The sequence below is a fragment of the Spinacia oleracea genome, chromosome 4 (genome assembly GCF_020520425.1).
Source record: "Spinacia oleracea cultivar Varoflay chromosome 4, BTI_SOV_V1, whole genome shotgun sequence".
NCBI classification, from domain to species: Eukaryota; Viridiplantae; Streptophyta; class Magnoliopsida; order Caryophyllales; family Amaranthaceae; genus Spinacia; species Spinacia oleracea.
In genome coordinates this window covers 171,066,614-171,079,873 of record NC_079490.1, presented here as the reverse complement: position 1 = coordinate 171,079,873, position 13,260 = coordinate 171,066,614, and the positions used below count along the sequence as shown (strand labels likewise).

Sequence of the window (13,260 nt, the reverse complement as noted above, 5' to 3'; positions counted from 1 at the left end):
TTCACCGCCAGGAGTCTCGAACCATGACTTCATTTGCGGTGGAATCTTGAAAGGAGTATCCTCGATCCAACCACCGGTGCGCAAGGGTAGGTGATAATTCAGCCTAGAATCCCCAGACTTGTTCTCGCTGCGACTAACAGGAGGCATACTAGAGTTACCACCGGTAACAGCAGCAGAAGTAGCTTGGCGGTGGAAATTCTCAACAAAGCCGCCGACAGGACCCTCGTTGTCCAAAATCTCAATAGAAGCTTGAGGAGACGGCTGCACCTAAATGGTTGTATCAGCAGTTTTCTTGGCGGCAGATTCCAAGACAGGCTCATTCGTCTCAAGATCGGCGAGAACATCATCCTCACCGGTGGCCTTTGCCCTTTTAGTCGGATTAGACCGGCTGGAATTAAGAGACGACCTTTTGCGGCGGGTTCCACCTCGGCCTGTAGGATTGGATTGCATTGTGGATGATGGCGGAGCTTTAGAAACAACAACAGAGGAGGATTTGGATTTGCAGGCGGCACTCACACGATTCTTCGCAACAGTGGTAGTAGAGCGACGAGAGGAGGCTCGTGTCGAATACGTTGATATCGTGTCGTATTTAGCTTTAGGTTGAGGAGGCTGCGTGCACACAGGTCTCCAATTCTCGTCAAAACTAAGAATATCTCTATCCAAGGTTTTCGTACCTGAAAAAGACGACAAAGGAATTAATACCGGAAAGACACTTGTACAAAATAAAAAAAATAAAAAATCCTAACTAAGCAAAATAAAGAAATAAGACATAGCAAAATAATAATAAGAGCTGGCAAATCAACTAATGGTGTGTTTACCAAAGCAATGAGTATTGCATAAGCCGACAGCAGACAACGGTTGGCTACCCAAAATATAATAGGCATTAGGAAGCCAATTTCTATTTACAGCCTGCTTTTTGCTGAGGCCGACATCAAGAATGTCGCACTCTAAATAATCAAATGCTTTTCTTTCCCGACGGCCCAAACCACGCTGGTTATAATGCTCCATTCGAGGCCTAGGTTTGGTAAAGGTCCGCCGAAGAAGAAAATCGTCGGGAACTTGAACAAAATAAAAACGATCCTGCCAGTCTTTACAACTCGACATAGGAGGATGCACAGTCTTCCTTTTTGTTGCACTATATGCCGACATCCACCCTGTCTCACCGTCCTTCTTTAACCACAACAACCGCTTGAATAAATTCAACGTCAGCGGCCATTGCTTAAACAGACACAGCCAGACAAAAGAAATAACGGTTCTGATAGTAGTAGGTGTAACCTGGGCCAAACAGACATTCCAGGCTCGAAATATCTTCTCAACGAAAGGATGCAAAGGAAAGCGAAGCCCAAAATCAAAATGCTTCGCGTACACAGCAATATGGCCGGGAGGAAAATCAAAAATTGTAGCACCTTCAGGCGGCACTACCAATTTATATTCAGCCGGTAAGCCAAGAAAAACCCCCCCATGAACCACATGATTTTTCTTGATAATCAACTCGCGCCATGTCGTCAAAATCTTTGTCGTACGAGGAAGAGTGTCTAAAGGGGGAAGCTCTTCTTTCCTGTGAACATCCGTGGCGTCGTCGGTAAAATAAGGCTGCTCCTTAGCCTCATCCGCAAGAACTTCGGCCACTATAACGTCGGCAGGATCATCATCATCTGAGCCAATACCATCATCGTTGGCTTCCATACCATCATCGTTGGCTTCCATACCATCCCTACCAGATACGCCGGCTTCATCGCCACCACCACTTCTGTGTTCGTCAACACCCTTACCGGCAGAATCCTCAAAAATGGAGTCACCATCAGAGTATTCGCCAATAGCCATATCAACATCATCAGTAACAGGCTCTTTACCAGGGCGGCGGCCGCTAGTGCTAGCCGGTTGTTCTGGTGCAATCCTATCAGCCTGACCAAAAGAAACACCGAAGTTGCCAGTATTAGTTCCATACTGCCCATAGCCACTACCGGCAGAATCCAAAAATTCCCGATAAGAGCGAATGTGATATCGCACTGAAATAGGGGAAACATCTAAAACGGGCTAGGTAGCCGGAGTAGGGCGTTCATGAGACTGCATTTCCCTTATCATTCGAGCCCGCAGTTGATGTAGGGCAAAACAACGCTCTCTCTCAGCTTGACTCAAACCCTCGTCATACACCTCACAAATGGCAGTCCGTCTTAAATTAGATTGAAAGTACGGCTCCTCCCGGGCCCAACTACAGTTACTCTCTCGAGGAACACTCCAACCAGAAAACCCAGAAGGTTGAGAAGAAGGATTGTCCCCGCCTAAAGTTTTGGTCATTTTGTAGGCGGCGAGTAGTAAAAAGTTTAACACAACAAAAAAGCAAAAGGCTAAGAAATCAAAGAGGAGCAGAAAAGTAGGGGGGATACCTACGAGTTTTCTGGAGTTTGAAATACAATGAACCACGTGAAAGAGAAACACAGGAAAAAACCTACAAAAAACACAGAAACGAAGAAAAAATCAACCACAAAGATAAAAGAGGGGAAGGAAAACCCAAAATTCAGTAACAAAAGGAAAGGAGGCTAGTAACCTTGGCAAATTCAAATCACCACAACAGCAAAGGCTTGGTAAAACAGCAACGGAATTCAACGCAAAACCGCAAGGGAAGAGAGAGAAATCGAAAATTCAAAAGAGGTAAAAATGTTTGAAATAGTAAATCCTCGAAGAAGTTTTGGGTCTTATAGGTCAAAGGGGGGGGGGGATGTGAAAGGTCATGCCCCTTAAGTCGAGCAGTTGAAAAGACAGTTACGATCGAAATCAACGGCCCAAAATAGGCACAAAAAATGAGGCGCGGGATGAAGGCCACGTGGAAGAACGTGGCTAGCAATCTCCCGCCACTTGTAGGGTAAAAATTCAAAAAGTGGCTAGTCATCTGAAGTATTCCCAAGGTGGCTAGTCGTCCAAATCTTTTTCAAGGGGGCTAGTCGTCCAAATCTTTTTCAAGGGAGCTAGTCGTCCAAAATTATTTCTTGGGGGCTAGTCGTCCAAAATTATTTCAAGGGGGCTAGACGTCCAAATTTTTTTCTAGGGGCTAGTCGTCCAATTTTTTTTCCAAGGGGGCTAGTCGTCCAGATCTTTTTTCCAAAGGACCTAGCAACAAAATTCTTCATTCAGAGCGAAGGCAGTCGGCAAACTGTTCGCGGTCTTTTCTCAGAAACACTCGCAACACAGTCAACGCCCGCGCTTCACTCTGAGGGGGCTAGTTGTACCACCAGGTATCAAAATAGTACTTATTTTTTCCCATTAATTCAGAGCAAGCGCAGCAATTGTCATATATGCGCTTACTCTGAGGGGGCTAGTTGTACGGGGTGTCCTACCGGCACCATTGGGTACCGGCAGAACTCCCCGTAGGTAAACTTAACCTGCAGGTAATCTGGTCATCTTAGGTAAATATCCTCTACCGGCGTTATTTGCAAGACCCCCTACCGGCATTATCATGAAGACAACCAACGAAGGGTCACTATCAACAGGTCGCTATCTAACCACAAGGGAACTACCTGATCGTACCTTTGGATTGGTCTATATAAGGAGCACCTCATTTATTGCTATGAGGTACACAAACACTTAAACACACTTCTTTCTTACTCTCTAATCATCTTCTAATCATCTCTTAATCTCTCAGTAATCTTACTTAAGCATCGGAGGGGGATCCTCGAACCACCCCCGAGGCTAGTTAATCCATTCTGTCGTGCAGATATCAACCGGCACTCTCAACAGGAATCCAGTATCCTACAGTCAGCTGTTCTCATTCCACACCCGGAACAGTAGTAATAAAGGAAAAAAATCATGTTTTACAGGTTTAGATTGTTGCAATTCGGTCATGTAAAGTTAAATAAGTTCCAATCAAATCCTACAAGTTCCAATCAAATATTATTATCAAATTAAAGAAAACAAATTAAGAAAATGCAAACAATCATTTCAACATACTTAGTAGAAGTTCTGCTCTTGAGATTGATACTCCACTTTAGAAGGAAAACAAAATCGGCAGAATACTAAAAAGGAAAAAGAATCGACCACAGTGGGAGTCGAACCCACGACCTTTTGATCCGAAGTCAAACGCGCTAATCCACTGCGCTATGCGGTCATCTTGTTGGTTACATCTGATTTTTTAAACAATTGTATTGTAACACTTTTTATATTGAAATACTTAGAGATTAGTTTAGATGGAAAGGTATTCAAGTTTATAGAATATATAATAATTTATCTCATTTTATTTTTGATGGAAATTAGTATATTTTCTCCGTTCCGGAAATATCGCACCATGGTTGACTTTTATTCCTCTAGTCATTACTTTGACTCTTAATATCTCAAATCGTGTGTAAGTAAAGATTATATAAAATTAATATTTAGAAAATATATATCGATACAAATCTAACATGATCTCATATGACTAAAATTTCCTTAAGTACGAATCACAAAAAATGGTCAAAGTCGTAGTGTGAATAGTGTGAAAAACAAATAGTGCGATATTTTCGTGCGATATTTTCGGAACGGAGAAAGTATATCTTATTTAGACACTAGGTGTATTTGAGCCATATATTTTTATTACCACAGTTAATTATGCTTGATGGCTCAGTTACCTTGACTCTTCATGCCTCATATACTCGTGTTGGATCCTCGACACTCGGACATGGAAATGAACACTTGGACACCTCATTTTCAAAATCATGCAATTTTTTCACAAAATAGTCGTGTCGGATACTTAAACACTTACCCCTGTCCGATGTGGGTATTCGAGTCCGGATAACATAGCTTGTTGGGATTTAGACCTATTGATAACTAAAATAAATTATGCAAGGGGTTTGAATGTAAGAGTAGATAAAAGAGGGGCAGTGGATCGGAGGCTGAGGTAGAAAGTTTATGAGGAGTATTTCTCATTACTTTGCTATGTATAGCAGTATAAAATTTTCTAAAAAGAAGTTTTTTCAATACATAAGCATTTCATAGGAAGTATGTGATATATCCCAAACTTTTAAAATACTCACAATTGGAGTACTATGCTTAAGAATAGTACTATGAGTCACAAAATGGTGAAATTCACTATTACTAAGAATTTTTTTTGCATTCCTTCCCTTTAGATGCTCTATGTTGCTTGTTCAAACAACCTAGGCTCAAGCCTTGTTAATTACATATTTTCCAATTTCTTTTCTTTGTTTCACTTTCTCCTTTTATGATTTAATTTACGGACTAATTTCAATATATTGGGGGACCGCGCGCGTTAGCGCGTGGTCCAACAACTAGTTTGATTAAAGATGGGGAGTAAATTTCTATGGGAAGTTGCATTTATCTAGGGAAACCTGAGTAAGCAACTTCCTCTATTTTGTAGGAAGTAGAACTTTCTAAGAAATATGACTTATTGACTTTACATGTTTTTGTCAACCAAACAATTCTACAATCTTTCACTTCCGAAATTTAGCGTACCATATTTATACAAGTGACGAAGAGAATAAGGTCAAGAACATTATTACACCAATATATCCTCATAACAAAAATAAAAAGAATTACAATTGGCTCATTATCTTAGGAAGATCTTATCTATTTTTTTGACATTGGCTAAAACTTACAGGAAAAGAAAAACAACATAAAAATTAATCTAATCTGACTCCAAAGGATGTTGCGCCACACGAATTTCCAGTTGAATTGTTACTTGCGCCAAGTTATGAGCCTGTTGAACTTGATCTCGATCAACCTTGTGAATGACGCATGTTAGCAAGATCTTATCACGACAGTGTACAATTTGACAACAGTGTTAGTTATACTATGAACGGTTGGATAACGAAAATTTAAATCGAACGGTAACCAAGATTTATGACATGAAATACAAAAATGTTGTTACACAGTGACGTTTTTACGGTGATGCATAGTTGCATACCACCAAGTTATGATTTGGGTGGAAAAATTAGAGAGTAGAAGAATACTTAAGGACGTTGAGGGGCCATTACTCCATATATATAAGTGAATTACTACAAGTCAAAAGTTAAAGTGATTGAACTTAGTTATGTAATTTTCAAAAGTCACTGGAAAAAATTGTCAAAGCCCTAAATCATGATGTCTGGAGCGATCTTCTTCTAATTAATTTGATTTTCAAGTGTCACGAAATTTCCCCGAATTTTTTGATTAATATGATTTTTTAAATACAAACTTTTCTATAAGGCGGTCTTACATAAAAGACCAACTTGGTATTATATAAGTTAAACAATGAAACCAATTAGTTAAGCACTTGAACTAATTAGTTACGCACTGAAACCAATTAGTTAAGCAAAAGAATTAATTAGTTAAGCAATTGAATCAATTAATTAAGCAATGTAACCAATTAGTTAAGAAATTGAACCAATTAGTTAAGTAACCAAAGTGGTCTTTCCGGTAAGGCGGTCTTACATAAAAGTTGCCGTTTTTAAAAAATAAAATAACTAATTTTTCATATTTCTTACTTTCTTACGGTGTACTCGGTCGTCATTCTAGAAGATTGACTATTCTACTAGAGTATGGGTGGGCGGTTGCGCTGGCCGTTGGGGGATGTCCTTCAATTGTTGAAGATGTAAATGCCGCTAATTTTATTTAGTTAGTTATGAAATTTAAGTTCGAACATGATCATTTTTTATTTTCCTTGTATTTCTCGTTTTCTCACCTCCATCCAACTTAATTCTCATTGATTTAAACTAAATCAGAAAAGTTAAAATAAGTTAGAACGAACATGAAGGGTAAATTGGAGTTCTTGAGATCATAATTAACATAGCATTTTGTTTTCCCCCTTATGAGTTCCCTAATTTTTCATAGAACTCAAAATAAAAGTTCAATTCCAATTTAATTCATGTATGTAGAAAATAGAAATGTTGAAATGTATGTGTACATAAATGCGCTATCTCCTTAAGTTTTGGGGAAATCCGAATTTTGAAAATTCCGGAGTTGTTAGTTTACGTACTACGTTACCCGAACTCAGTTGTCTATATCGGACACGGGTACTTGTTTAAGTGCCTGATGATGTTATTTTGGAGGACGACGTGCCCCATATCAGATATGTTTTTACAAAAATATATTACCCCACTAAACGATAAAATACGGATAAGACAAGCATTAAAACAAGTGTCATTTTTCAAAAACAGATGTCATTTTGAAAAAATAGACGCCATTTTTCAAAAACAGATACCATTTTTAAAAAACGGAGGTCATTTTTCAAAAATTTGATTTTATCTATTAGCGTTTGTCTTTAGCCAATTTTGTCGTTTAGTGGGGTGATATATCTTGTGAAAAAGTTGCAAGATTTCGGTCTAGAATGAGTACTCATGTCCGAGTGTCGAGGGTTTGACGTGAATGTTTAACGTAAAATAAAAAGTCTCGATTAATTAGTTTCAAAATATACAATCACAAAACCTCGATTAGTTTTGACTGCATCATTCGTTCGATCATCAATCTGGTGCGCAGTACAAAAACAAAATCAAAGACACATACATAGATAGAACAATAATTAATTATACCATTTATAATAACATTTCTCATAATAACCTCTATTAATTGATCTTAATTAACCACTAATTAACCCTTGAGCACAGCTTCAGGAGATAGAAGAGGCGTATCCAATTGATAGAGATTAAACGACGGACCAACAAACCTAAACAAAATCCACCCACCAATAATTATAAAAATTGAAGCATACGCAAATTTATTAACCCAGAATAAGAATCCCTTTTCACCCACATACAATTCAATCGCCTTCTCAGACATACTCATTTCTTCCCAGCTTTTCTTAGGTGTTGCCACCTTCTTCACTGTTCCTTCGCCGGAGTTTTCGTCTTCTTCTTGTTTTCGCCTCTTTCTAGACCCTCTTCGGAACTTTATCTCCACCGTTTTAGGCGGTGATTGTAGGCGGCTTTCGCTGTCGTTGCGGCTTTGTCCATTTCCGCCGCCGCTGCTGCTGCTGCGGATAGGAGAGAGAGTTGGGAATGATCTTGGAAAGTGGGGTTGGGATGGTGGTGAGGTTTTGAAAAGGGGTGTTGATAATGGTGATTGTAAGAGGTGAGTGTGGAGGAATTTGGTGGCGTTCATGGCGTTTGTTTGGAGTTGATTTGGGTGGATGAATTTTCTTATCTATTTTGGTGGGTTTTGGAATTTGTTATTTGTGGATGTCTAATGATAATGTTTCTTTGGGCCAAATTTTTGGTTTTTTGGGCCTTTTATTTTATAACTCCATTAGTCACGCCCTTTTAGGATTATCCTTGCGTTGACCTGGTCCATAATAATATTATTATGGATCTAAAATCAACAATTTTTTCTACCATCCATTTTACAGTTTTACACATATTGTTTTTTTTTTTTTTTTTTTTTGAGGGAAGTTTTACATATATTGTTGATTGTTCACACAGTGATTATAATAAATAAAACACCATTTTTTTTTTTTTTGATATAGTACCTTTTTTGAATCAAAATAACCCCTATATTTTTAAAAGAGAAATCTTGACTTACAAATACATTATTCAAGCATAACATATCTGGACTACACCAATTTGATATTTCTTCATAGTAATTCTAATAAGCACGAGAAAATAAGTTCAAATTGTTGAATATTTTTAAGGCATGATCCACAATAAATTTAGTTATTTAGTGTGGACTGGATCCAATTAAGAATTAGTGTCCCTTTTATCCCTAAAAAATTGTCACAAAAGAGATAGGAAACTGGTTGTCAAGTCAAGTTTGCGTTGAAACCTCCTTGAACTCTCTTGTAATCTTTAAACTTTTTATTTAATGTTCCGTGCTTGCATAAAAAAAGAGTCAAGTTTGCGTTCGGGAAATTTGATTGGCAACAATAGAAAATTCACCTAAAGGTTATAATTTCTCTACATAAAATATGATATGGGAACAATGTTGGTTAAGCAATTTTAAATAATTAGTTGCTGTTGTTTAACTTTTGGCGGGAAAAGTTGTTAGCCATTTTTGTTTGTTAGTTCCCTTAAAATGAGGAAGTTGGTTAGAGTTTGTTAGCTGATTCATTATGACAGCTATATATTAACAAACTTGTAATTGTATTTGATAATTCAATGAATACAAACAACTTCGTCTCTCTCTCTCTCTCTCTCTCTCTCTCTCTCTCCCTCTCCTAATGATCTTCTTCTTCTTCTGAATTCTTCTTCTTCCCTACTTCTACTTCTATAATCCTTCTTCTTCTTCTTCTTCTTCTTCTTCTTCTTCATTCTGAGATCAACCGATCACCATTAGAGGGAAGCTTGGAGCTCCCTTATCATTGGTATCAGAGCCAATCCGCTGCTCGAATCTCAGCACAACTGGTACTGATTAATACTGGCGACTAGGAGAAAAACAGCTATGGAGGAGCAGTTCAAAAATCTGGAAAAACGCCTGGAAGAGCAAAGCTCAAAGTTAGAGGATCAAAACAAAAGAATTGATCAGAAGTTCGAGGAGATGATGAAACTAATGCAAAGTTTCAAGGATTCAGCAAACACTGAGGAGAATTCCTTTTCTAGCTCGAAGTTCCATTCTCCCAAGCCTTTAGGTATGAATCCAAAACTGAGTTTTCCTAAATTCGATGGCACTAATCCTAGAATCTGGGTGAAGAAATGTTGCAAGTATTTCTCACTGTGTAAAATACCTGATGAACAAAGAGTAGATTTGGCCTCTCTTAACATGACTGACAAAGCAGAAGGTTGGATGATGAACTATCTGTCAGTCAGAAAAAGTGTGATTGTAGACTGGAATGATTTTGTAGCTGACTTATATGTTAGATTTAGGGACAATTCTGCCCATAATGTGGTCGAAAATTTCAATAAACTGCAACAAACAGGCGCACTTGAGGATTACATTGATGAGTTTGAGAATTTAAGATCCAACATGATGATGAACAATCATGTATTGCCTGAAACATATATTTTAGAAAGTTTTGTTGGAGGATTGAAATCAGCTGTTAAGCCATTTGTTAAGGCTTTTAAACCTGACTGTATTGGTGAAGCTATAGATTTAGCCAGGCTGCAGGAGGAGAACTTGTTGATCAATGCACCTAAACCTACTTACAAACAGCCAATCTACAACCCTAAACCCCTTCAATCAATACCCATATTAGCCAGCTCCAAACCCCCACTTTTGCCAACTCCACAAACTAAACCAAACACCACCCTCACCTTGACAAAATACCCTCAACAGAGAACCAGAAACTTTAAATATATTCCAGCTGATGTTAGGCAAGAGAAAATTGCAAAAGGCCTATGTTACTACTGTGATTCTCCTTATGACAGAAACCATAAGTGCCAGTTTAGGGAACCACTGCTGTTCACTGTAGAAATTCCAGGAGAAATTGAGGAGCTGAGTGATGTAGAGGAATTGGATGTGGGAGAAAAGGATGCCAATGAACCACAAATTTCCATGAGTGCCTTATCTGGTAGCCAAGGGTTTAACACCATGAGAGTAAGGGGGTTAGTAAAAGGGAAATCCATTCAAATTTTGATTGATTCAGGAAGCACACACAACTTTGTAGATCTGAATGTTGCTCAGAAGTTGGGGTGTGTGGTGGAGAAGATACCCCCTCAAGCCATAACTGTAGCTGATGGCAACCATTTGGCATGCTAACACATCTGCAAGGGTTTCTCTTGGACCATGCAGGATATTGTGTTTGAAACTGATGTTCTCCTTATTCCACTAGGGAGTTGTGATATGGTGTTAGGAATACAATGGCTAAGTTTGTTGGGTGCTATTTCTTGGGATTTTAAACAATTACAGATGGAGTTTACTTGGCAAGGCAAGCAGATTCTGTTGAAGGGAATTCCTAGCAAAAGAATGAAGGTGATAGAAGGTGAACCTTCTTCCAAACTATTCTCTACAGCAGCCCATTTGTGTCTCATACAAGTACAGGATTCCAGTTGTGGGAATTTGGAAACTTCTGGTACCCATTCTCAAGCTGATTCTGGTAATTGGGAAGAATTGGAAGAACTTAAAGTGACTTATAAGTGTGTGTTTGAGGATCCTGTTGACTTACCTCCATTAAGAGTGGTGTTTGATCATTCCATTCCACTCTTACCAGAGGCAAATCCAGTCAACATCAGACCTTACAGATATCCACTCAAGCAAAGAGATGTCATAGAGCAGTTGGTACAAGAGATGTTGGATAGGGGAATTATACAGAACAGTGCATCTCCATTTGCTTCACCAGTTGTTTTAGTAGGCAAGAAGGATGGAACATGGAGATTGTGTGTGGATTATAGAGAACTCAATAACAGGACAGTCAAAAACAAATTTCCTATTCCTGTTATTGATGAATTACTAGATGAATTGTCAGGTGCCACTGTGTTTTCTAAGTTGGGTTTAAGGGCTGGGTATCATCAGATGAGGGTTCAACCTTCAGACATTTACAAAACAGCTTTTAAAACTCATACAGGGCATTATGAGTTCTTGGTGATGCCCTTTGGCCTCACTAATGCTCCTGCATCTTTTCAAAACTGGATGAATCAGGTGTTCAAGCCATTACTCAGAAAATGTGTTTTGGTGTTTTTTGATGATATATTGGTTTACAGTAGAACCATTGATGATCATTGGTCCCATCTTGCTGCAGTTTTTGAATTAATGAAGGACAATCAGATGTTTGCTAAACTCAGCAAGTGTGTGTTTGCTACAGATAAGGTGGAATACCTAGGTCATTATATCTCTGCTATGGGTGTCCAAACAGATCCACAAAAGATTCATGCAGTGCAAAGTTGGCCAATTCCTGCTACTGTAAAAGAACTTAGGGGATTCTTGGGTTTGGCTGGATATTACAGAAAGTTTGTAAAAGGGTATGCTATGATCAGTAAACCATTGACAGACCAGTTGAAAAAGAACAGTTTTCAGTGGTGTGATCAAGCACAGGTGGCTTTTGAAGCTCTCAAAACTGCTTTGGTAACAGCTCCAGTTTTAGCTGTACCTAACTTTGATAAACAATTCATAGTAGAGACTGATGCATCACAGAAGGGAATTGGTGCTGTACTTATGCAAGATGGTCACCCCCTAGCTTACATTAGCAGATCCCTAGGGCCAAAATGGCAGAAGTTATGAGTCTATGAAAAAAAGCTGCTGGCAATTGTTTTTGCAGTTCAAAAGTGGGAACAATACCTCATGGGCAGCCATTTTTTGATCAGAACAGATCAGAAGAGCCTTAAATGGTTGCTACAGCAAAAAATCTCTACACCATTCCAACAGTTCTGGCTGTCCAAATTAATGGGTTTTGACTATGAGATACAGTACAAGAGTGGGAAGGAAAACATTGCTGCTGATGCTCTCTCTAGGGTGCAAGGATCTGAAGTGTTACTAATGGCATTATCTGTAGTGGATTCTAACTTGTCTGCGTTGATATTGGCCAGCTATCAGTTGGATGACACTCTCAAAACAGTCTTTCAATCTCTCACTGATGGACAAGTAGTGGAAGGATTTCAGTTACAGAATGGTCTTCTTAGGAAGAACAACAGAATTTTGGTGGGTCCTGATGTTGTTCTTAGAAATAAAATCATCAGTTGGCAACATGCATCACCTGAGAGTGGCCATGGAGGAAGAGAACTCACTATTCATAGAATCAAAGCCATTTTCAGTTGGAAAGGGTTGACCAAGGATGTGAGACAATTTGTGAGAAATTGTGTGACTTGTCAAGCTTCAAAATATGACACCTCTGCATACCCAGGGCTGCTTCAACCATTACCTATTCCTGAAGAAGTTTGGCTTGATGTCTCTATGGATTTCATTACTGGATTGCCAAAATCAGGGGGCAAAGAAGTGATTTTTGTGGTTGTGGATAGATTGAGTAAGTATGCTCATTTCATGGCTCTTACACATCCATACACTGCTGTAACAGTTGCACAGTGCTACTTGGACAATGTGTTCAAGCATCATGGTTGGCCAAGATCAATTGTGAGTGATAGGGATTCTATTTTCCTAAGCAATTTCTGGAAGAGTTTATTCTCTTTACATGGCACTGAATTCTTGTTATCTAGTGCATATCACCCACAAACAGATGGGCAAACTGAGGTAGTCAACAGGTGTGTGGAGAATTATTTGAGATGTATGACTGGTGAACATCCAACTGACTGGCATATGTGGCTTCCTATGGCTGAGTGGTGGTATAATACCCACTTTCACACTTCTAGCCAGATCACCCCTTATGAAGTGGTGTACAACCAGCCCCCACCCCTTCATTTACCCTATTTACCACAGGAGTCTTCTAATGATGAGGTGGATAGGAGCATGCTAAGAAGAGAACTAATGATTGATACTCTCAAG

At 38.9% G+C, this 13,260-nt stretch overlaps 1 protein-coding gene and 1 non-coding gene across 2 annotated transcripts; both read right to left on the bottom strand.

Moving 5' to 3' along the window:
* Window positions 1–4,028: 4,028 nt before the first annotated feature.
* TRNAR-UCG (transfer RNA arginine (anticodon UCG)) lies at window positions 4,029–4,102 on the bottom strand. Its single transcript has one exon. It is a non-coding gene; the product is annotated as a tRNA-Arg (tRNA).
* A 3,366-nt stretch (window positions 4,103–7,468) lies between these two features.
* On the bottom strand, window positions 7,469–8,156 carry LOC110787856 (uncharacterized). Its single transcript, XM_021992495.2, has one exon. It carries the CDS (start codon window positions 8,059–8,061, stop codon window positions 7,552–7,554), a length of 510 nt encoding a protein of 169 aa, XP_021848187.1. The 5' UTR covers window positions 8,062–8,156; the 3' UTR covers window positions 7,469–7,551.
* Between the last annotated feature and the right edge of the window lie 5,104 nt (window positions 8,157–13,260).